Source organism: Agelaius tricolor, unplaced genomic scaffold, assembly GCF_023055355.1.
Source record: "Agelaius tricolor isolate 1412-34295 unplaced genomic scaffold, bAgeTri1.0.p SCAF_16, whole genome shotgun sequence".
NCBI classification, from domain to species: domain Eukaryota; kingdom Metazoa; phylum Chordata; class Aves; order Passeriformes; family Icteridae; genus Agelaius; species Agelaius tricolor.
The window spans coordinates 6,443,379-6,465,582 of NW_027269276.1; the positions used below are offsets into that span (position 1 = coordinate 6,443,379).

The 22,204-nt window shown below is 43.7% G+C and overlaps 1 protein-coding gene across 3 annotated transcripts in view; it reads right to left on the reverse strand.

The window, feature by feature from the left end:
* Positions 1-1,000: 1,000 nt before the first annotated feature.
* SV2B (synaptic vesicle glycoprotein 2B) overlaps positions 1,001-22,204 on the reverse strand; it is a 65,893-nt gene continuing 44,689 nt past the window's right edge. For all 3 annotated transcript variants that reach the window (XM_071441285.1, XM_071441286.1, XM_071441284.1), the window contains exons 3-13: positions 21,089-21,269; positions 20,343-20,494; positions 18,395-18,528; positions 17,563-17,652; positions 15,335-15,445; positions 14,174-14,262; positions 13,292-13,456; positions 10,758-10,891; positions 9,787-9,987; positions 7,075-7,234; positions 1,001-6,043 (exon numbers count right to left, since the gene is read on the reverse strand). In XM_071441285.1, the coding sequence (XP_071297386.1) occupies positions 5,860-6,043; positions 7,075-7,234; positions 9,787-9,987; positions 10,758-10,891; positions 13,292-13,456; positions 14,174-14,262; positions 15,335-15,445; positions 17,563-17,652; positions 18,395-18,528; positions 20,343-20,494; positions 21,089-21,269 (1,601 nt within the window). In that variant the 3' untranslated portion in view covers positions 1,001-5,859. The remainder of the gene's footprint in view (positions 6,044-7,074; positions 7,235-9,786; positions 9,988-10,757; positions 10,892-13,291; positions 13,457-14,173; positions 14,263-15,334; positions 15,446-17,562; positions 17,653-18,394; positions 18,529-20,342; positions 20,495-21,088; positions 21,270-22,204) is intronic.

Consider the following 22,204-nt stretch of genomic DNA (forward strand, 5'->3'; position numbering starts at 1 on the left):
ACTGATTCCCACCTGATTCCAGCCCTTACTGATTCCCACCTGAGACCAGCCCTTACTGATTCCCACCTGAGACCAGCCCTTACTGATTCCCACCTGGTGCCAGCCCTTACCAACCCCAGACTGCTGCTGGGTCTGATTCACCCAGTGAAACCCCAGCCCAGACAGGTCCTATCAGCTGAACCCAAGCTGAGGGAAAATGCTGGTTTAGTCCCCTGACGATGGAAATACCTTCAGGGTTTCTTTATTACATTTCCAATCTCTCTGGCTCTTTATCTCCCATTTTAATATTACCTTTAGCATGTTGCAGTGGATGTGATGTGTAATCAATGATTTACCCAACAGCTTTTCAGCACTTGAATTTCTTAACAACAAGCCAGAGCTGACTCAAATCAAAACCCTTCAGTGGGCCTAGGACAAGGGAGATTACTGCATTTAATGTTTTACATAAAGAAACTCTTACATAAGCCCCACGGTCTGGCAGCCAGCCTCCACTGCTTGTGCCATGGGCTCTTTTCCTGTGCAGTTGCTGCTGTCTGTATCATTGCTCTGAAAGCATGGCCTGGGCAGTTAAATGTATACAAAGAGCTGCAAATAGAGAGAAAGAGCTCTCATCCCCAGAAATGCACCTGAGAAGGGAGTGTGCTGTGGTCAAAGGGTGTGCCAAGCCTCAAAAACATTGCTTCTTTGGGGAGGCATTCCTGTTACAAAGCAGAGTTTAGCTTTTTGGTCTTGCACAGCATTTGAAGATATTTTGTACTTCCTCCTACCAGAAAATGTCTCAGGGTAAAGATTTTCTTGTGTCCTGTGTTTGGTAGTCCATGGTATGAAAGGATTGTGATAGAAGGCAGACTTAATTGAGTTGGGATTGTATGAAAGGAGGAGGATGAACAAGTAGCAAACATCAAAGAAAGCCCCTGCAGTGTCAGGGTACAAAGTTACCCAGTAGAGCCCTTGTGAAAAGGCTCAAAGTGTTCATTAAACACAAACACTACCAGAGCCATTCTTTTTCTTCCAGCCTTTTAATGTGACAGAGAGAACAAAAACAAATCCATTGGAACAGCTGCAATTTCCAGTGACGACCAGACACAGATCAAATAAAAAAAATAAAAGATGGTTTAAAATGAAGAAAAGGAACCAAGGGACTGGAATTGGCTATTTCACACACAGAGTTGACAGAACATCTAAATGAAACTTTCCATTAAAGCACGACACCAGGTGTTATTTACAGTGGAACTTGCAGTGTGTGTACATTTATACAGCACTAGCATCACATACAGCAAAGAAATTAATTTCATTTTGTTTCCTTCACAGTTCCCAGGCTTGATTCTTCCTAAAAGCAGCATTTGCTAATAATATAAGGGTGAGAAACTGAGGGAGAAACTTAATGCAAAATAAAATACATAGGGCTCAAATCTACATAAACCTAAAAATATCCTCTCAGGTTTTGTGACTCCTTTGGAAAGTCAAAGGACATGAGCAGGGAATATAAAAGGACTCCTTAAGAGCATCAGAGCATACTCTGCTGTTGGAGGTCTCAAAGCAGGACCTGGAAGGGACCTGGAGTCTGCAGAAAGCTCAGCTCCATGCAGTCCTGCTCTGTGCCCTTGTGTGAAGGCAGCCTTGGGGCTGGGCCACTCCCAGGCTCGGGGTCATCCCTCAGTGCCTCTCCAGCATCACTGAAGGACATCAGGATGCCTGAGCACTTCCCAGTGTGCAGAACTTCTGCCACTGCAGGTGGGTTTTCCAAGACTGACCCTCCTCATAGTCCAAAAGATCCAATGCACCACCATTTGTCAGTCCCATAGCATTTCAAGGAATTTCAAAGAGTGATGTTGATATGGGCAAGGAGGGGCTCACCCCACCCAGCACAAGATGCAGCCACCACCTCTAGGATGTAGCAGAGCCAAAGGCAGCAACAGGAGCTGTCCTGCACAAGTGGAGTAAATAAATCACAATACCACAACCTGTTAAATCAACAGGAGACAGAACTCTAACACCACTGGTCTTTAACAATAGTATCAACAGTGCTTGGTGTTCCTATAAAAGCCTGTGTTTGTGTGCTCAGAAATTCAGCAATGGACTTCTCCCACTTCAGTGCTGTAGAGCTGAAATCACAAAGCCACAGCAGGCCAGTTTGGGTTCCCTAAATTCACCTTCCCCATGCCACACTGTCCCTGGCTGAGTGGCTGTCCTGCTGTGCCACACGTGTGTGAGGAGATCCAGCTGTCCTCTAGAGGAGATCTTTGGGATTTAAGGCAAGTCCCCTGCCCTGGTCCTTCCTCTGTGTCCCTGTTGCAGTGAAGTTCACAAATCCATGGGGATGGTGCTGTGCAGAGACCAGCAGGGGAGCTGTGGTCAGCAGGTTTCTCTGTGGATGGTCCAGTGTATCCCAGACAGAGACAGTCACCAGGGCAGATGTGGGCAGGGGAACTGAGGGAGGAGATGTGTTTGCCCTTGAACAGCATGGGCAATGCTGGTTTTACAGCAAAACCTAAGCTGAGACATCAGAGGAGGTGCCTGAGGAGAAATCTTCCCTTGCTTGAGCTTCAAGGATCTGTGACTGAGGCTAAGCCTAGCAGGTGGCCAAGGCTTGAAACTGAGCCCAAAACAAACCCCAGCCAATGAAGAGGGGGCTGCACCCAGCTGCTGTTTTGTTCTGGAGAGCAGCAGTGTGACACCTACACTGATTTACACCATGGCAAGGACAGCAAATACACACTTTGGGAATATTGACTAAGCCTGTCCCCACTGAGTTGAGATGCCAGCCCAGGTGTCACAAATGCAATGCCTGAGCTGGAGCTGCTGCCCTGGATCTCTGCGTCCCTGAAGAAGCAGGACTGTCCAGGACAAGCCATCTCCAGCTCAGCACAGGGCCTGGCCAGGGTCCCCCTGTTCCCTCCGCCTTTCAGCTGAGAATAATGGCAATCCATTCAGATCAACCCTAGGTGTGCCTCAGCTGGGTATGGGAGCTCTCCTCAGCTTTTCCTTTCTTCCTTCTCTGCTCTCTGTTGTCCTTTATCTCAGGCTCTCACATGCCAGCTGTGCTGTGTGTTTGCTCTCTCCTGTTGGTCACAAACTCCCTGGTCAAGTCAGGGGTAGGAGCCTTGTCCCAACACATCCAATATCCCTTAGTCCTTAAGTGACTCACCCATGGATTTTAGGGGTGCAAAGAATTTCCAGGTGACATTGACAATGAGATCCCATTACTCTTTACCTTGTCCCAGCTGGTCTGTGAGGTGAAGTTTAGCAGCCTGTGAAAGAGCCATTTTTTAAGGAAGAAAGGTTTCTAATATTGGATAATATTTCCTAATATTACCTTGCCATTTCTATCTCCTCATGATTTCAATTTCTTCCTTCTCTGGAAATTAACAGGGAAGTTTTGCAAAATAAATGATGTCATTAATGTCACTGCAAAATGTCAATGGAGGACACAAACAGGTTTGCTGTGAGCATTGGGTGACATGTAAATAGGAATGCTATGCAAAATAAATATTTAGACAAATAGTTTCTAGCTCCTCAGAGCTGCACAAACGAATAGTCCAGAAAACGATACAAAATTTCTCCCCCTCTGTCCATTTGCAATGTGGTAATTGGCAAGCACAGCCCAACAAAGAGGATGAAGCCTAAAGGTCATGGTGACCTTTTGTGTTAAAATACATATTTAAACTGTTTCTCATCATGCAAAAGGACCAGATATTCTTAGAGAAAAAAAACTCACATTCTCGTCTGTAATTCTGAACAGAAGCTGTGAACTGCTGCCAAAGGACATAATTACATTCACTCCTACCTTAGAGAAGGAACCTTGCTGTTTTGAAGACAAATAAAATAAATAATAATAAAAAAAAGCCTAAGCTACCCATAAAATCAAGAAATTATGCATAATAAGCTCAGCTATTATAGCAGCTTGTGATTTCATCAATTTCATAAACCTCAGAATAAAGGTCAAAAATCTCAAACAGCCCATTGTAGCCCAGCTGATCCATGAGTGTTTATCCCTGATTGACACAATGATAAAAGTGATGCTCATTAGAGGCTTTTGCCTCATTGGCAAGGATTTGCTGCTTGTGATCTACCCCTGCTGTGTCCTTCAGCAGCACCACGCTGTGTCCCTGTGCAGCCTGGGCTGGCCCTGGGGCCTAAGTGCAAGGGGCTGTGCCTGTGCAGCCAAAGGCAGGGGTGTGAGACATCACTCCTGCAGCATCCAAGCCTAGCTTTGCTTGGTTTTCTTAAAAAAAAAAAAAAAAAGTCACCAAAAAAACCAAAACCAAACAAAAACCGACAAAAGGAGATCCAAGAAAAGGTAAATGAGAAGATCACCAGGAAAAGTACAAAAGAACTTTTTTATGTCACAGAATATCCTGGTTTGACAAATGAGCTGCACTATGTGGTGGTTTCAGATCAATTCTGAGTTGTTGAAAGGGTGTAATTAGTGTTATCTCATCCATTGTGAGCACTGGTGTGTTATTGAGCAGGGTGCTTTTCCTTCTGGTTTCCCAAGAAAACACACCCTAAAATACACAACTCACTTTGCCTCTAGGTGCAACAGGACTTAACTGGTATGATAAAAAGGGCACACGAATTTGAGAAATGTTCTCCACAGGATATCAAGCTAAACTGTGCCACTTAATGGGGAATTTAATGTTCTGTACAGTGAAAGCTTGCTGTGTGCATTCCCTGTGTAACAAGTTAAATGGCTTTAAGTAACTGTGCTTACAGTGTTTCAATGAGACCCAAGTATATTAGAAAATCAAGCATCATATTCTTCAAATAATATGGCTAAAATGCTGGTAAATTCACAGTTACCATTCTCTAGGTATTAGGCAAAAATCCCCTATTTACACTGGATAATATGTACACATTTGGTTTGTGGAATGCTCCAATATCATATCAATTTCTCCTCTGTGAAAGCTGTAAGGAAAAAACCCTCTTAATCATTATAGAAATATATATTCCCAGCCAATAATACATTTAAATATTTGGTATCTGGATGTAAAGAGCAAAGTGTCACTAAATTGGTCATGACTTCTGATAATCTTGAATTATTGGGATTTTAGTGTCACTCTTAAAATCCTCTTAAGGGTGCAGAAATTAAAAGTCCTAATTTTAATAGCTGATCACTTCAATGGGTGTATGTAAGTTTGCAAGTAGGTGTAAATACACATACATATATATATATATATAATTATTTAGATATTTCTCTTCCACAGCAAGAAAGTGTCTAGTAATTCCCTGTGCCCAAGTGAAGACAGTAAAGGGCTTTGAAGCTCTGAGTCTTCTGAGATAGCTGAGCACCCACCCTCACATCCTCGATGAATCAGGACTCTCACTCTTCCAGGTGGGTGGAGTGGTAATCCCAAAATCAAGACAGCTGGGGCCAGTGGCCACATCTGCGACTGTTAGCCCTATTGCTGGAGCTCACCTCGAGCAGGTTTGTCACCTGCCCTCCCTGGATGCTCTGTGTGTCTGAGCACAGCTGGATGGCTGGGCAGGGCAGGAGGGTCGGGTCTGCCCTCCTGTCTGTCCTCCACGCGGGCACAGAGCTGCTGTCTGCCTCTGGTGTCCTTGCAGGGCGATGGACAGGGACAGCGGGGGCTCCCAGCACAGGCAGGGTGGAACCCAAGCTCTGCAAGGGGTGTGTGGGGCTGCATGCACCAGTCGTGGCTGTAATAAGGTCAGGAACGATGGTTTTGTTGAAATCCCTGCGGGTTGTTCTTTGTTCTTCTTCCCCTCTGCCGTCTCGCTTTGAGGTACCGACAGAACAGCGCAGGATGAACGTTTTGGGTTTTCCAGATGTGGCTGTTTTGTGTTCTTCTTCTACATCTGCCCCCACCCCCCACAAGCCCCCACGGCCTCTGTTGCTCACATCAGGACCTGTTCTCGAGTCTCTGGCAGGCGCAGAGCCAGCAGGCCACCCCCAACCAGAGCAGAGGAGGCCAGAAGGATGGGAACCACCTTGGTTATCCCTACGAAGGAGGAGAAGATGGAGTTCCCCAGGATGGCACCAAACTTGCAAAGCCCATTGAGGATGCCAAAGGCTGTTGCCCTGTGGGGAGGAAAAGCAGAAAGCAATGGTTGGGAGGCAGGTTCTGGCACAACTACACAAGGTTTTGGATGGGTAATTTTGTGAATGCTCCTATGTTGCCCAGGCTACGCTTGCAGCAAGTAAAACTGGGTGGAATAAATAAGTAGATAAATAGATGCAGCTGTTTTTTGTGTCTGTGTGAATGAGGAGAATGTCTGTGTGCACCCATTTCTTCTCATCTCACCTTCTTCCTAGAGTGACCCACTCTAGGGGCCTTGAGTGGCCCATTCTGTCAGCCTCTGCCCTCCCTAAAGACAGCAGGACAAAATCTGCTCTAGATCTCCTCAAAGCCCTTCCAAGGGCTGCCTGGACTGGATTGTCACCAGAGAAGCAACCACAGCTCTCCTCTAAATTCTGTTTCACCCAGCAGCTAAAAGCCCACTACTTTTAATGTACAGTCTCTCTCCTTCATTTCTGACTTGCCCCAAGAGTCTGAAAAAGGCAAAAAGGATCTTATAATGATATAAGGAAAGACTTAATCTGCAGGACATTGTCCCGAAGTCTCCTGCTCTTCCCCAGGTCCCAAATCACTCTGTGTACATGGCTTTCTCCAGGTTTTGGGTGGGAGGGCTGCCCCAGTGATGAGTCATGACAAGAGGATGGGGATGCAGTGTGAGAGGCCAAATTTCCATGCACATCCATGGAAATGACAGAGTGCTTCTTTCATTTGGAGGTTTAGAACTAGTTGATCTTTAAGGTCCCTTCCAACTCAAACCATTCTGTGATATCATGGTTCTATGATTCTTTGATTTATCAGCCCATAACTTCCATATATCCACACGATCCCTGAGTTCAACCTGCCACGCATGCAGAATTATGCTTGCAAATGTCTGTTCTGACCCAGCGTTACACAGCCCTGACAGACTGGTGAAAGTGAAATAAATAAAAATATACAGCTCCCCCACCTAATGTCTCTAGGGCAGCTTTTTTTTTGCTGGGAACCAAGAGGACTAGGCAGAGGGCGGGGATTAAGGGAGACATGTTCTGAGCACCTTTTGTCGGTGGGGTAGAGCTCCACGGTGATGACATCCAGGGCGTTCCAGGCGGCGATGCTGGCCCCGCAGAAGAGGCACTGCCAGCCGATCATCGCCGACTCGCTGTTCCCGAAGAACAGGAAGAAGCAGCACACGGCTGAGATCAGCATCGAGCCGCCTGCAGGGGGGGAAACCAACAGAAAAACACTGCCACAGCTTGTTGCCTGGTTGTGCTCTTCCCCTGTCCACAGCTTGTGGAAATCACTCTGATTTTTTAAGATTTTCTAAGCCTTCTGATGTCTGCGTTCTTGTAGCAAACTTTCTCACACGCTTTCTGTAAATAGCTTATTGTTTTGCATTCTTTTATTCTCTTCAACTTTGATAGACTGTTGGCTTGTCCAGTGTCATTGGAGAGGTGACACTTTCACCCTCCAATCCACTGTCACTTTTAGAAAACTATAAATGTTAAAGTCAGAAAATAAACTTCCCTTTTCTTCACCTTGAGAGTAGCCGTGTGTGCGCTCGTACTGTTTCGTGTCCCATAGCGACAACAGCTGAGCAAATACATTTGTTAAAGATGGCTTTCAAGTGATGGCATTTCATCCCAATAAGTATTAAATCTGTGAGGATCCAAAACCACCTTGATGCCACCTATCTGCCATTCTCTGATGCTGGAAGCCAGCCTGGAAACGTTCTCAATGTCCACCTGATCTCGCTGATAGTTCTGCTCTACAAAGACTGTGAAGACAGGCTTTTCCAGGCAGGCTTCCAGCATCTCAGACTTCCAGATGGACCCAGGAAGAGCAGAGGCAAGTAAACATGAAAGTCAATGAGGAGCAAGCATCATTGTGAAGGTTTTTCAACTTGAGTTTCAAGTGATAAGCTTGTGCATTTCATATCGTATCACTTGACACATTTCTAGTCCCAATTAGGATAATTTACAGTCACTTGTATGAAGCACTTGAGGTCTCTTTTAATTATAAGAACATCATTAGATTTCATGGCACATTTGCACAGGAGCCATAATTTTATGAACATCACCGAGGGAGAAAGTGAGAGCATTCATGCTCAGTTAGGCACAGTTCAGATTCAGAAATATTAATAGCTACATCACTGCTTTCTACCCCATTGGGAATTTTCAACTGAAAGATAAAATTTGGGAAAAATTAAACTATTTTTCACCAGAATGTTCTGTTATCACTGAAAAATCTCCATTTATTACCAGGAAAGCAAACAATTTTCTCTGTTGTTTGGTGTTTTTGGAGTCAATTTAGCGCCATCCAAAATTATTTGGATGCTGAAGTTTAACTAAAGTGCTTCAATTTGGACGTTTTGTTGCATCATGCAGTGGCCTGCCTATGAAAAGCTGCTGTGCAGGACTCCTTTTCCACTTCTCCTCCATGGTACAAGGCCAGACCACATCCCCACAGTGTGGTGTGGATATTCCCCCTGCTGCAAAAGCCCAGCCCAGCACTGGTGAGGGCACCAAGAGATCTGCTGATTTCTACAAGATAAAGTTTGGCAGGACGTGATAAAAATGAATTGAAGCCCCAGCAAGGCACACAACACAAAGGAGAAATTCAGTTTTCCTGTTAGGCTGACCAGAAATAATATGTTCCTCAGAGTGATACAGGTGGGATGCCAGAAGGCTCTTTCAATTGGAAATTCCATAGTGAAGCATTTCAGCATGTCATTACTAATTTTTGTCCCGTTCTCTTCTTTTTGCAGGAGAAATAAGCATTTAGGGCTCCAGCTGTCATCTCAATTCCAGATGAAAATGCTGAAACGCTGACATGTTTGCAGGATGGACAATCTGATTCTCATTCAGCTTTCTCTAGTTTATTTCTCACAGACCCTCTGGTTTGTTTGTGCCTTTTTCAAATTCACCACATGAATGCTCATTTTCCCTCAGTGTAAATTCCTGAGACACTCATCTTGCTCTATTTTAACCTGTCTGAAGGTGAGGCTGAGCTAAACCTTCTCTCTGTTCTCAGAGGAGAGAGAAGAGCTCAAGAGAGTGATTCATCCCTTACCCCTGAGCCACATCCCTGATTTTATTACCTTCCTGTGGCTGTCCCTCAGGGCATGATTCCCATATCATGGGATGAGAGCAAGGTCTGAACCCTGGAGGCTGCAGCACCAGCAATTCCCAAAGTATTCATGAAGCTGATAAGGTGATAACTTGATAACTTATTTTCATGATGCTAAAGTGGGCTCCTTTCTTGGCTGTGACATGGTCAGTTAATTTACCATATGGTCTCTGAAGCTGCTTGTGCAATCCTTTGAAAATCAGATAAAAAACCAAAAGAGGAAACTCCTAGGCTGTCAAGCTGCCACATCAAATAACCTTTGTGAATATTCATTGCTACAAGCAACATGTTCATTTATTTATACAGAGGCTTTGGACTTCAGCAGCAACTCAACAGGACCAAGAGCTCCTTTTTTAGCTCTGACCCTGATTTGCTGAACACTGCAAAAACATGCAGGATTTGACACAAAAGGCAAAATAAATTAAAAAAAAAGTTACAGACACACAGAAAAGCAGAGTGAGGAGGTGGGGAGTTGGTCACTTACTGCCATGGATCACCTGCCTGACCCTCTAGTCTTTATCCTTCTGCTCCTTTTGTTTTGGGGATGACTCATTCCCAGCAGAGCCAGGCCAGTGTGCAGACACACTGAGCAGGGCTGAGCTCCACCCTGTCCTTCCCCATCACCACCATCCCCACTCACCAATCATCTTTATCCTCCCGACTTTGTCCATGAGCAGAGCAGAGATGATGTTGCCTGGCAGCACAGACAGGCTGCCCAGGAAGCTGACCAGGTAGATCAGGAAATCATTGTCCTCCTCAAAGTCGATGTGGCAGCCTTCCTTTTCCTTCATGAAGGTGCTGTTGATGAGCCTGCAGTTGATGAATTTGTGCTCGTAGAGATCTGTGAGGGAAAGAGGCAAAGGCTTGACCCTGCTTGGCTGAACTCCCATACAACAGCAAGGACCAAACCAAAGACCCCAGAGAAGTTTCTCATCCAATGGAAATGGCCAGGGAGCATTTATTTCAGTGGAAATTTATTAGAGTGGTGAACTCTAGCTGAGTCTTTGGCTCCTGGCAGATGCAAGCTCTTACACGCCTTTTATTTTTTGAGTCACCTGAACCAGCATCCCCATGCCACAAGGACAGGGCAATGCAGGCTTTGGTTCTCATAGCATTATCATTTGTTCTTTATTAGAGTAGAAGTTAAGAGCTTTTTTTTTTTTATAAATTAGTGACTTTTTAAAGTGAATTTTATATAAATTTTGACTTTTGATATAAATTAGTGACTTATTTTACTGATGATGATCTTCAACTGCTGGTGGCTTGAAATTATATTTTAAGCCAGTTTTAATGAGTAGAGCTGTAAAGTGCTGAGAATTTTGCCATCACTTTAACCTGCCTGAGCACAGAATTTTGCATTTCCCATACAGCACCCAGAGACACCAGAAGCCATGGGACCAAAATCTCTGATGGAGCCACCTGAGGTCTCCTTCCAAATGCATCACACTCTTTTCCTCCAGCATCACTCTCATTATCCAGCACACACTCAAACATGCAGATCCCTACCATCCTTTCTCCCAGAAAGCAAATAAAATAGTTCTAATAAAATAGTTTTCTGATAAAAAAAAGTTCCTAGCTACAGAGGTGACACCACAGCAGGAATCCCATTACCGGTGTTATAAAAGACAGTAGAGATGATGGTGCAGTTTTCAAAGAAGGTCTCACTGGATCTCACATCTTCAAAGTAGCAATCCTCAAATAATGAATCCTCAAATCTCACTTCCTTGAATTTCATGCCAATAAATCTGTGGGGCAGGAAACAGAACTTCACTCTGTGCTTTAAGATATTTTCTACACTGCATAGTGTGCAGTGGCTGTTTCAAGAGACAGAGCACTAATTCTAATTTCTAGTGTCATTTACAGAAAAGGTGTTGCTTGAATGTATAACTCACTCCAGCTCCTTCTGTGTTTTACTAAGAGGGAAGGGTCTGAAGAGTATTTTTTTTTGAGAAGAGACATGGATCTTTTAGGATTTGTGCAGTTTTTCTATTCCTCGAAATAATCACATCTGAGAAAATGCACTTCTAAAGCTGAGGGGACACAAATCCTCTCTTGTTCAGTCCTAATCTGTCTGAAGATGACAGAATTTCACTCAATGCAGGGTATTTCCTTCATGAGCTGACCTTGCTGCCTTCCTTAGTCTCCCCCTTCCTCCATCATAAATAAAACCAGACATTATCAGGAGCCTATTGAGCCATTTGGTGAAAGGTTTCTGACAGTTGTTTAAACTCAAAGTGATTTTTAAAGTGAAAATGCAGCAGGGATTCTGCAGAGAATGGGGAGATAATCTGAGTTCTGCTTGTAACCATCTCTGTTTGAGGTTTCTTACTTACCATGCAATGAAAACAGATTTCACTAAAAATAATAAACTGTGTCAGGTGATTGATTTCTCCTCTGATGGGAAGTGTGACATGTCTGACCTGGCTGCCTGAAGGATGACACAATATTGATTTACCTGTGAGGTTTTGCAGGAACACTGAGAAGATGTATTAGGTAATGCACAGACATGTTTAGAGGCTGTAAAGAGCTATTAAGAACAAGCATTATTGCTCCAGTTAAAGAGGCCATGACTGTCACCAGATGAAAAAAAGCCTTCTAACATATACTCTGCAGCTTAATTGAGTTGAGCACTTTTAACACAGCGTAACATGATGGTTGTTTACACCTTTAAATGAGCACTGCAGGGCTTCTTGACTGAGCCTAATAACAGAAATTATTAATGCACAAAATACCATGAGAAGATTATTCAAGTGTTTTGCTCCATGTAGAGGGTCTCAAAGGTTACAGCAAAACTTAAGCTGTTCTGCATTTTCTCAGTGATGTATTTACTTGTAATGTATTTACTCCTAAAGGCTGTTCAAACCCATTTTCCCTCCTGCAGTTTGCTTTCTTAACATCCAACTTTAGAAGCCTCACAGAGCAACGTCCTGGTGATCCATGGAGTTCTAGCTCACAGCCAAGGGCTGCAGAGCAAACACAGCTGTAAACCATTCTCAGATAATTTCTGGGCATTACTGCAATTTAGCTTGATGAGGTTTTGAGTATTGGAAATGGAGAGGGCCAAGGTGGGAGAATAGTGATTTACATCACAGTTTTATGTCTTCATCCAGCCAGGTGCTGAGTATCCTTAATTCTCAATGAGGTTAGTGAAAATTCTGCACCTCCTGTAGGCATAAGAAAAATGTCCCCAATCCCTAAATTTGACCAACATACACTTCTAACCACTTTCTTTTGGGGAACAGGAATTGTGGGGCTTGGTTTGCATCATCAAGCTCAGCTCCTTGTTGCAGGGAAGGTGTATGGAAGGACATGAGGACACATGTTGGGGTCCCTCACCAAATATATAAAATATATAGCAAGAAAATGATTTCTGAGGGGATTGGAACAACCTGGCTGAACAATGGGATGTGGTTTCAGCTGTGAAGATTAAAACAATGAGTGTTTTGTGTAACATTGAACATGGGGAGGAGCTCCTTCCAGCAAGGCAGCTGGAGCAGCATCCTGTTAGGTCTGCCTGGGGCAATGAGATCACAGAAATTACAGAGGGATATTTTTCCTTTTTATTGGAATTTCCTTTTTATTGGGATTTTATTGGGATTTTGAATAGTAGTAATGGAATGACCAGGATTTACACTGCTGTGGAACATAGAGTGGTTGGGGTCCAGGCTGGATGCAGAAGAAAAAACAAGGCCAGCCCAAATAGGAGGAAAAAGGGAAGGAAAGCAATGGAAGAAACAGCTTTTTATTTTGGAACTACAGCAGCAAGTTCATTACCAGTGGCTGCCCAAGCCCAGTAGATGTCAGTGTGGGCTAAGGAAAAAGAAGTCACCTCTGCATGCAGGGCTGCCCAGCACGGCCAGGTGGGCACTTGCTGCCCTGATCCCAACACAGGGATGCTGGAAGCAGGATGACCCACAGGCATCCCCTGGGTTCTGCAGAAGCCAGTGACAGTGGCAAAGTAGGTGGAAAAAAAAGGATTAAAATTAAATTTTGTCTCTCAAAAACTGCCTCTGGGACTTGAGAGATTTAGATTGAGTGTCCAAAAGAACAACAGAGAAGTTTAAGTTAATGGAAAATGGAAAAGAAAGAGCTTTCTAGAAATTTATTTCAGTTTGAAAACATCAAAGCAAATTCTGTTCACTTACTTGTCATTCCTGTATTCTCCATTTCTATGGATCTGGTTTTCCAGGGTGAAATTAAAGGTGAAATGGGACACTTCTTCCTCATCAAAGATCTTCACCCGGGATTCATATGCCTCGTCTTGGAAATAGCGGATCATGTCAGGGAACCAGACAATAAGGCCATAGTAACTGCAGCAGGGTTGGGAGACACATCAGGACACAAGATTCTTCCAAAGACCCACTTCACAGCTTGTAAACTTGTTAAACTCCAAATGTGATGCACGTCTGACACAAATCCTTGCTCAGTTCTGACACAGGACTGAGCAAAGTGGTTTTGTGCTCTAAGCTCCCTGCTGATCTCAGAAGAATTTTGGTCCATTCTCCTTCACTTGAAGCAGGACAATTCATTTCAGTTCCCCTTGGCTGGGGAATACAGAAGTGTGCAAACTGTGTTACCCATTAAATTAGCAGAGAATAAACAAACTGGGCTGATTTCTGTAAGTGTGCAATTCAAGTGAGAGTTAAACAAAATTTACTGGTAGTTTAGATTTAGACTCCCCTGAGTGGTTTTGATCTAGACTAAGGAACAGCTGAGAGTCTGGTAGGGTTGTGTCTTTTTTTGTGTGTGTGGACAAGATCAAATGAAAGATCTAAAGGTGAGAAAGTCAATCTATTACTGTGCTACCAACCACTTCTCAAGTCCTGATTTGTTCAAAGCACCTTGTACTTCATATAAAGCAGTCAGATTGATCAATATTTGTAGGAGAGCAAGGCTTAGTTTACAAAGACTCTTTAAAATAAGACCAGGATTAATTTTGTAATAGTTTATTTACATGTGTAAATAACTATTCAGACTCTGAATAATGCTTTAGTTTCCTGAAAAATATAAAGAAGTATCTTCCTTACCTTAAGGCCATTGTAAACCAAACCACAGCCAGCATCAGTGTGTTCATCCTGTACTGGGCTGTTAAACAATATAGCACGTTGTCCCAGACCTACAAATCCACAAGAAGGAATTAGCTGCCAGGACACCCCAGCAGACACTTGACAGCTTAATTTCTGAGTGCATCATAAACTTCATGTCAGAAAAATGGGTTCATTAGAGGAAGGTCAGATGTGTGGCTCATATTCAGTGTTTTTTCAAAATTATATTTATTGAGTAAATGGCTCAAAAAAATCACTTATTCAGCTCAGTGCCAGAGTACTTGATCTGAGCCCTCTGTAATGAGCTGGAGTGCATGATCAGGGCTGGGTATGAGGCAGTGTCTCTCTTAGGTTATATCACCAAATGTGGATATGAGATTGTTCTCAGACCCTCTGACAACTTTATCTTTTCAAATATATGTATGGTGTCAGGAGTGCTTTCAAACTGAGATCAAAAGCTCTCTGAAGAGCAAAAGCCCAAACACAGCTGGCACTTTAGGAGGTATAAGATGAAATCAGGTAGGGACGAAGCCAAGCAGGAGGCAAACCAAGATCTGCTCTTGACTCATTGCAGAAAATGCTATCAAGAACATGAGGGGATGCAACTCCTCAAGCTCTTATCTTGACACAAAAGTATAGTGATAGTGTAGCACCTGCATTGCTATTAAGAAGAACTTTCCTTTATTTTCAGCTCATCCTTCAAGACTAGAAGTTTTACAAGGTTTCCACAGTCCTACATGGGCATTAGGTGAGCAGTATAGCAGGTGTGAAAGGTTAAATTAACCCAGGAGACAATACAATATTCTTAGAAACTTGGTCTCAGCAGGAACAAAGAGCAAGCACTTTCTGCCTCCACTGCAGGTGGCAATTCCACTTAAGGCTTGGGGAGAGAAAATCAATATTTATCTGCTCAGGAGGAGAGCCAAGTGCTTGGGGCTGTGGCTGCTCCTGGAAACTCTGCACTGCTGGATGGCAGTGATGCTCACAGGGGCATTTTGGGGCCTGGCTGGCAGCATGGCACTCAGATTAGAGCTCTTGCAAAAACCAGAAGATTTTCTGAGGTGGTAGTCAGGGTTTCAAGATACAATGACCTGAAGCAAGGAGGCACTGGAGCACTGTGTGAAGTTTTTTTCTTCTCTTTACCTGTCTTAAAGTAGTTGTGATTCTGACCAGCCACCGCTGGTACCAGGTCCCCGTTGAGCTCTGGATTTCAATAAATTCATCTACTTGCTTTGGAGTTTTGATATAGGAAACCTGGAGGGAAAAAAAAAAAGAGGAAAAAAATTGGACTGCAGTCTCTAGAATTGATCTTGGGTGGATTTAAATTCCACTGTTTTCTGGGCAATGTTTCTACCTAATAACCCATATTATTTTTTCCTTGAAAGTTAGCATTAGCAATTGAGCTCATTGATTTAATTACAGCAAGGCTTATTAACAGAAATAAGCCTTGCTTCCTTCTTTTCATCTATCCCTTCATCCTCTCTCTCTCTCTCTTCTTCCATGAAATATTTTAAATACATCATGTCCACTTCAATCTTTCATTTGCTAGCTAGTGTTCCTGTATACTACTTTATTTCTCTATCTTCAGATTCCCACTACAAATCAGGACTCAGAAAGTATAGTAAAAATTATCTCCAAGATCAGCCACTTGTACCCAAATTCTGTCCTCAGGATTTCATTCTTTTAAGACAACCAGCAGGAACATTTGTCATTCATCATCTTTTAAATACCACTGACAGAACTATGACAAATGAATGTGTAGATGGGAATCTTTGCAGCTGAAAATGTATCCTGCCATCAAGTGAGCCCACACAATGCAGCCAGTTTGCTTCACCAAAAGAATCTGAATTTTCACTGCTGAATACCTGAACTGGACTGCTCAGTAAAACTTACAAATGGATCCCAGTAAATATTTGCTTAGTAAATTTAATTAAAGGACATATTCAAGACAAACAGAACTGTTTGTAAACACACGGAGGAGGCGAAAATCTGCTGAATAAATTTCTGAGTGTGAACGAGCGCCTTGGCTCAGCTCTGGAGTCTCCACATTCCTCTTCCTGGCACCGATTAAATGTCAGATCTGGGAGCTGTCCCGTACAGGCTGACTCACCACAAACTGACAGCTTCTGGCCTGTCAGAAAAGCACAAACCCTGACAGTTTGTGGCACACCAGGAGCAGTGATCAGCCTCCTGTGCCAGCGGGTGTCAGTACATCTCGGCTCAGCCTCGAGGTGCGACACCCAGCTCAGCTCCTCCACTGCAGTCGTGGCTCTGTGGCACGGAGTAACCAGCACCAATGGGGGCTGTACAGCAGCTCCTTCATTCTCCTACTCAGCTCAGACTCTCATAGTGCCCTACTTTGTGAGATATATATATATATATTTATATATATTTATAGTTGAGCTTCATTTCCCAGCTCAGCGTTACAGCAAAGCCGGTGGTGGATTTGAAGAAAACCACTTCTCACCTTTGCCATCAGGGCTGGCATTACTCAAATGGTTGGTAGCCTAAAAATAACACATGCTCATTAAGATCCTACATGAACCTGCATGCAGTTGTCATGCTCAGATATGAAATTTTATTTTCCTTGAAGGATCACTCCCAAGGGGCACAGTCTCCTGACAACCCTTCTGAACACGGAGTGTTGCTTTCCTTCTTGATCAAAAATACATGTTTCACCCACAAGTGTATCTCCTTTTTTTCCATCCTTTAAAAGCATGTGTGCTCTCATCTTTAAAAGAATAAATCAAGAGTTCTTCCCTGGCTGGCTCACCAGGATTTTAACACTGAATTATAGTAATTTGCAGCTAGCTAACCCCAGCATAAACCTTTCCTCTGATTTTACTGTTAATGACTCTGCTGGTGTGACCTTTTTCACAACAAGCAGAGGCCAATGAGTAATAGCCACTCATCCCACTTTCCCTTGGAGAGATTAAAGACTGGATATGAGGCAGGTGGAGTTTGGAAAGCTCATTAGAAAGTACGTGAAGTTTAATCAGACTTTGATTAGAAGCCAGAATGGAGAAAGGAGTGACTCAGGTCTCCCACATGGCTAATATGTCTCTTATTTTGTTTTAATCTCTTAGAGCAAGCTAATTAAACACGTGCATAATTGAGAAATCACTGGTCTAAAGGATGTAGAGTAACATCAGGAATGAAGAGTACTTTCTGCAATTGACAGACTTGACTAATTCTTGGAAAAACAGACTGGCATCTAAGTTTAAACCCACAAAATGTTTCTCACAGTCCTTTTTCTGGTTGCTGGGGGAGAGATTACATTGAAAGAGTCCCGAGGAGAAATAAAGTCATGCTGTGCTGCACTAAGGAGGGTATGCCCAGCTTTTCTTAAGCAATGCCTTTGCTCAACTCACCGTGAACACCCTCTCTGGCTCGCCCTTGGCCCTCATGTTGGTGTCATGGACTTGCTTGAGAATCATCCAAGCTTCATCATGTTTACCAATCTGAAAACACCAAAGAGAAGGAAAGCAAGTGTTCAAGCTCCCAGCTCTGTAATTTATCAAAGCACAGAGAGAAAGCAATTCTAGGGGTCCAGCATAGTAGAGAAGCACACAGGCAGCCTTGGCTGCATGAAACCTGAAGAGCTGAAGGCATGGTTGATACTCACAGAGTGCAGCATCTCTGTGCTTAAGAAAGGAATTGTCTTAAAACTGCCTGAGGTAGAAAAGGGGTCAGGGATAGAGCTTTAAAAACAGATGAAAGGAGAGGAGATGGATGAGGAGAACTGGACTCTCATCCCAACTCTGCTAAACACTTGCAGGCTTGAACTATGTACTACTACATTTCCCATCTGTGAAGTGGAGATCCAGAAACTTGCTTAAGATTTCTGAGCTTTAAGTATTTTACTCGGTGAAATGTACTTTACCCTTTGCTCTACCACCAGGATTCAGCAGTTCCATGCCCAAACTCTGTGAGATGTTTTCAAAGTGCCTTTGTTGGACAGATAAAATTACAGATAAAAATACCTTCCTTCTGTACCCCACCTGGCAGTGACACACTAATCATCAGTGACTGACCCCACAGTCTGCAACCTTTGGGGTTCAAGCACTCTGTGGAGCTGGTTTAGACACACAGGAGTGGCTTTGCCTCTGAGCTTGTGCTCTGTGTGTTTGATGGGACAAAGACAGACAGTGACACATTAGGGAGCTGCCATCCTCTGCAGATATCAGAGATGAATCACCTTACCTCCAGCAAAAACCGCGGGCTCTCAGGCATGAATTTCAGCGCCACCAGGGAGGCGATACAGGGCAGAGCACACACCAGCACAAAGACTCTCCAGCTGTGGAAGTGGTACTTGGTTCCCATACTGAACCCCCAGCCTGGAAACAGCAAGAGCCAACAAGTGAAAATACTGACCAGGAGCTGTGAGTTTTTCTCTGCTCAGAACTTTGCAGCTCTGTACGACATGAGGACAGGTTGAAGGTTTGCTATTCTTAGTACTGGAGGCTGGTGCTCAGTGGATAGCAGCAAGTTCATTACAGAAATTGGAGCATGCTCAGGCTCTGCCTTTTAAAAACCTTCTTTTATCTTTGAGTTTAGAAATCACCCAGTGATAGGAACAGCTCAGAGCAGCTATAGGCAAGTAAGGCTGGAAAATGGTGCAGGAATAAGGGTCATAATTGATCACTTCTCAGTGAAGGTTTACAAAGGTTAAATCTCTGATCTGAGAGGCACTTTAGAGACAGCTTCTTTCCATCTCCTACATCACATATGTATTTCACATTTCATGGAAGTGAGCAAGAAAAGCAAGTTTATTTTTTTCCCAGACCTACAAAACCTGAGCTGGGGTTCAAACTTAAAAACATCAAAATCCTTATCCTGCATTTGAGATACCCCTTCTCCTGCTTTTTTCCTGGTGTTTGACCAAGTTAGGTATTCCCCTGCTAAGAACTGGAAAGTACAGCCTCATTCTCTTACATTGCTCCATTCACTCTCCCTAGGCTCAAATCTCATAAGGAGTGTTAAAATAATTTTTTTCTATAATAATTTTATTCACATAATAAGGAAATCATCAAACAATGGGTTTTGTAGAAGTCTCATCTGGGCCTGTCATGGTGTTCTAATGATTTCACAAAGTTCCAAAAGAGTAGGTGGAATGCTGGAAATCAAAAAAGAAGCTACAAAAACACAATATCAAAAAGTCATCTGAAAAATAACTGTAATGTAATATCTAAGGGTTTTTAAAAGCAAATGTTGTTGCAGGTAATAGAATTATTTCTACCTGAAATCACTACAGTAAGTTTACCTATTTTTTCCAGCAGCCTCTGTCATGTCAATCAAAAGCATGAATATTTCTTTATACTGAATGTGCTTTAAATGTGCTAAAAATGAAATGATGGATAGGTAAATGTTAGTGGTTTCCTTTGTGGGTTTTGTGAACTGTCCTACTTTCCTCAAACAGGATTTTGCAAACAGCTGGTGTCACTGAATACTGGGGGAATTAATCTTTTCCAGTAGATATTTGCTTCTGGTGTTTTCCTAAGTTATATACACAAGTTACAAGGAATTCCATGTGATATGCAGACTTTTGCTTTTCAGAGCAAAAGTAAATTTCAGTTTACAGCCCTCTACTTTTTCATTCCCACTTCCAGCTGAGGGCAGGGAACCCATTCCACTCCTGCATCCATTTAGGTGAAGTCAGAAGTGACTTCAGCCCATTATATGCTGGGCAGATTTGTCACAGGTACACAGCCCTGACAGTGTGGACACTTGGCTAAGGGAAAGCACATGTGCTGTGCTCACTGCTGTCATTCACAGCATCCAGCAATTCCCTGATTAAAGTTGGTTATTTTTGATAACTGGATCAATTTTTGCAATATAATCACAGTCAATTTTTTTCCCCGAATGAGCTGACATTTAGATTAAGAGCTCAGGCTCCAGCAGTGTAATTCAAGGGATGTATTTGAGACTTTAGATGGAAAGCAGCCCCATCCAGTCCTATCTACAGCCTCAGTATCCATCAGTCAATCGTGCAATCAATCTATGAGACCTTCTGTGAGCACTTCAGGTATCTATTATTTTCACTGCTATTTGTGCTGGGATGTGTAAGAACTGTCATTATCTGTGCAAGGGTTTGGGGTGGTGCAGTGGTGCAGGAATGCGGTGGTGTAGAAATTCAAAAGCAACAAATTACCGTAATGTGGGATGATGCTCCAAGCCATTGCTGAAGCATAAATGCCACCAATCATCCAGAACATGCAAAGCCAGCTCAGGTGTTCCCCCCTCTTCTCACGAGACAGGAATTCAGAGAAATAGGCAAACACGATGGGGAGGGTGCCCCCAATACTGAGGAGAAAAAACAGCACATGAGAAAAATGAGAGTCAGCTTCAATGTGCATGTTTAATGAGGGAAGGTCACACTCACAGATGGGCTCCTCAGAAGTGAGACTTGGAAGAAAAATGCAAATCTCTCTTTGGCTGGACTGGCTTTAGACGTCAAAAAATGTACAAGATCCTTCTCATGCTCTAAAAGCTGAATTTTCTGTAGTTTGTACAAACCCAGATTAATACCCTGCTCTTTGCTTAAACATCTCCTCTTGTTATTTCATAATCACTCATTTTAGGGAGGCAAAATACTGGCAGGCAGTGGGAACTGCCGAGGATCTCATTGGAGGCCTTGGAGGTGGGCATTTTTCAATCTCACCCACATTTCTGCACAATTTGGGCAGTACCAGAAGAACATCAATGACCAAACTTTCCCACCATTACAGCTCCACTGGTCAAGAGTGAGGTAACACAGCCACACGTCCCAAATGGCAATGCCATCCTGGCTGGGCACCAGGGGTGCATCTCCTGAGCACCTTTCCGTGTCCCACCCCACACAGCCCCACTGCCCAGCTGTGCTGGGGCTGCCCCAGGCCAGATTCACCAGGTACCCACCCGAGGCCTGAGATAAGGCGGCAGAAGAGGAAGAATCCGTATCCCTGGACGAAGGAGGAGAGGAACGCAAAGGCAGCATTGATTGCAAGTGATATGATGAGGCATTGCTTTCTTCCCAGTTTGTCAGCGAGGCCACCCAGCAAGACAGCCCCCACCATCATTCCTAAGTAGACTATCAAGCCTGGAAGGGAGAGAGAGACAGTCAGCTTGTTAACAGGGTGGAAATAGTACACAGTGTAGAAGCAAATTTGAAAGTGCTCCTGTGCCAGCTGATGTCATCCGGGCACTCTGTGCAATAGAGATACTCCTAACCACCCCAAATCTCAGGCACCAGAAACTCTGCCCATCAGCAGGACAGTAATTTTCCCATCTCCTGCCTGAGAGCTTGCATCCCTTGAGGCAATATGGACATACCCTCATTTGACCAGCCCCACATCTTTCCTTCCCAACCTTGCTGCTCACATATCCCCTGCACGTAAGCAATGGCCAGGCATAAGCAGCTTAGGATGCACGTGTCCCAGCTATGTGCCACCAACAATACAACAGAAGTCTGATGTCTTAACTCCTCTGACCCCCCTGAGTGCAGTGGGATGGAGGATGTGTAGGGAGAGGCTCTGTCAGGCTGCTGTTTATGCTCGGAAAGCCGTGAGAGCAGAGAGGCTGATGAAGCATGGCTAAATCTCTTTGCAGTGTTTCATCTCTTTCACTCTCTGCTTTTCCCAGCTGTGTCTGAAAGGATCAGTCTGTTACCCAGACTCACCTCGTGGAGCTCAGCTACTTCCTTCTTTACTGAGCCAAGAGCTGGTGTCTAACTAAAGGACAGCTTACTCAAGAGTGCAGTCTTGATCGGAAAATTTCAGGAGAAGGGAGAATCTAAGGCTTGTCTGGACAGTTTGCTCTATAGAGTTATCTCTCTAATATTGTTAAGAAAGATGGATTCTTCTTTTTAACCTGACTTCGCTAGATTTTCTGCTATGAGGTCCTCAAAGACAGTCTCAATGGCTCACTTAGTGCCAGGCTGAATAGGAGAGAATGGGTTTCCACCCTGGGCATTCTCCCTGTATCCTGCTCAGTTTGTTCTTGCCACTCTCCTGGAGAACATGGCAGTTGTCCTTT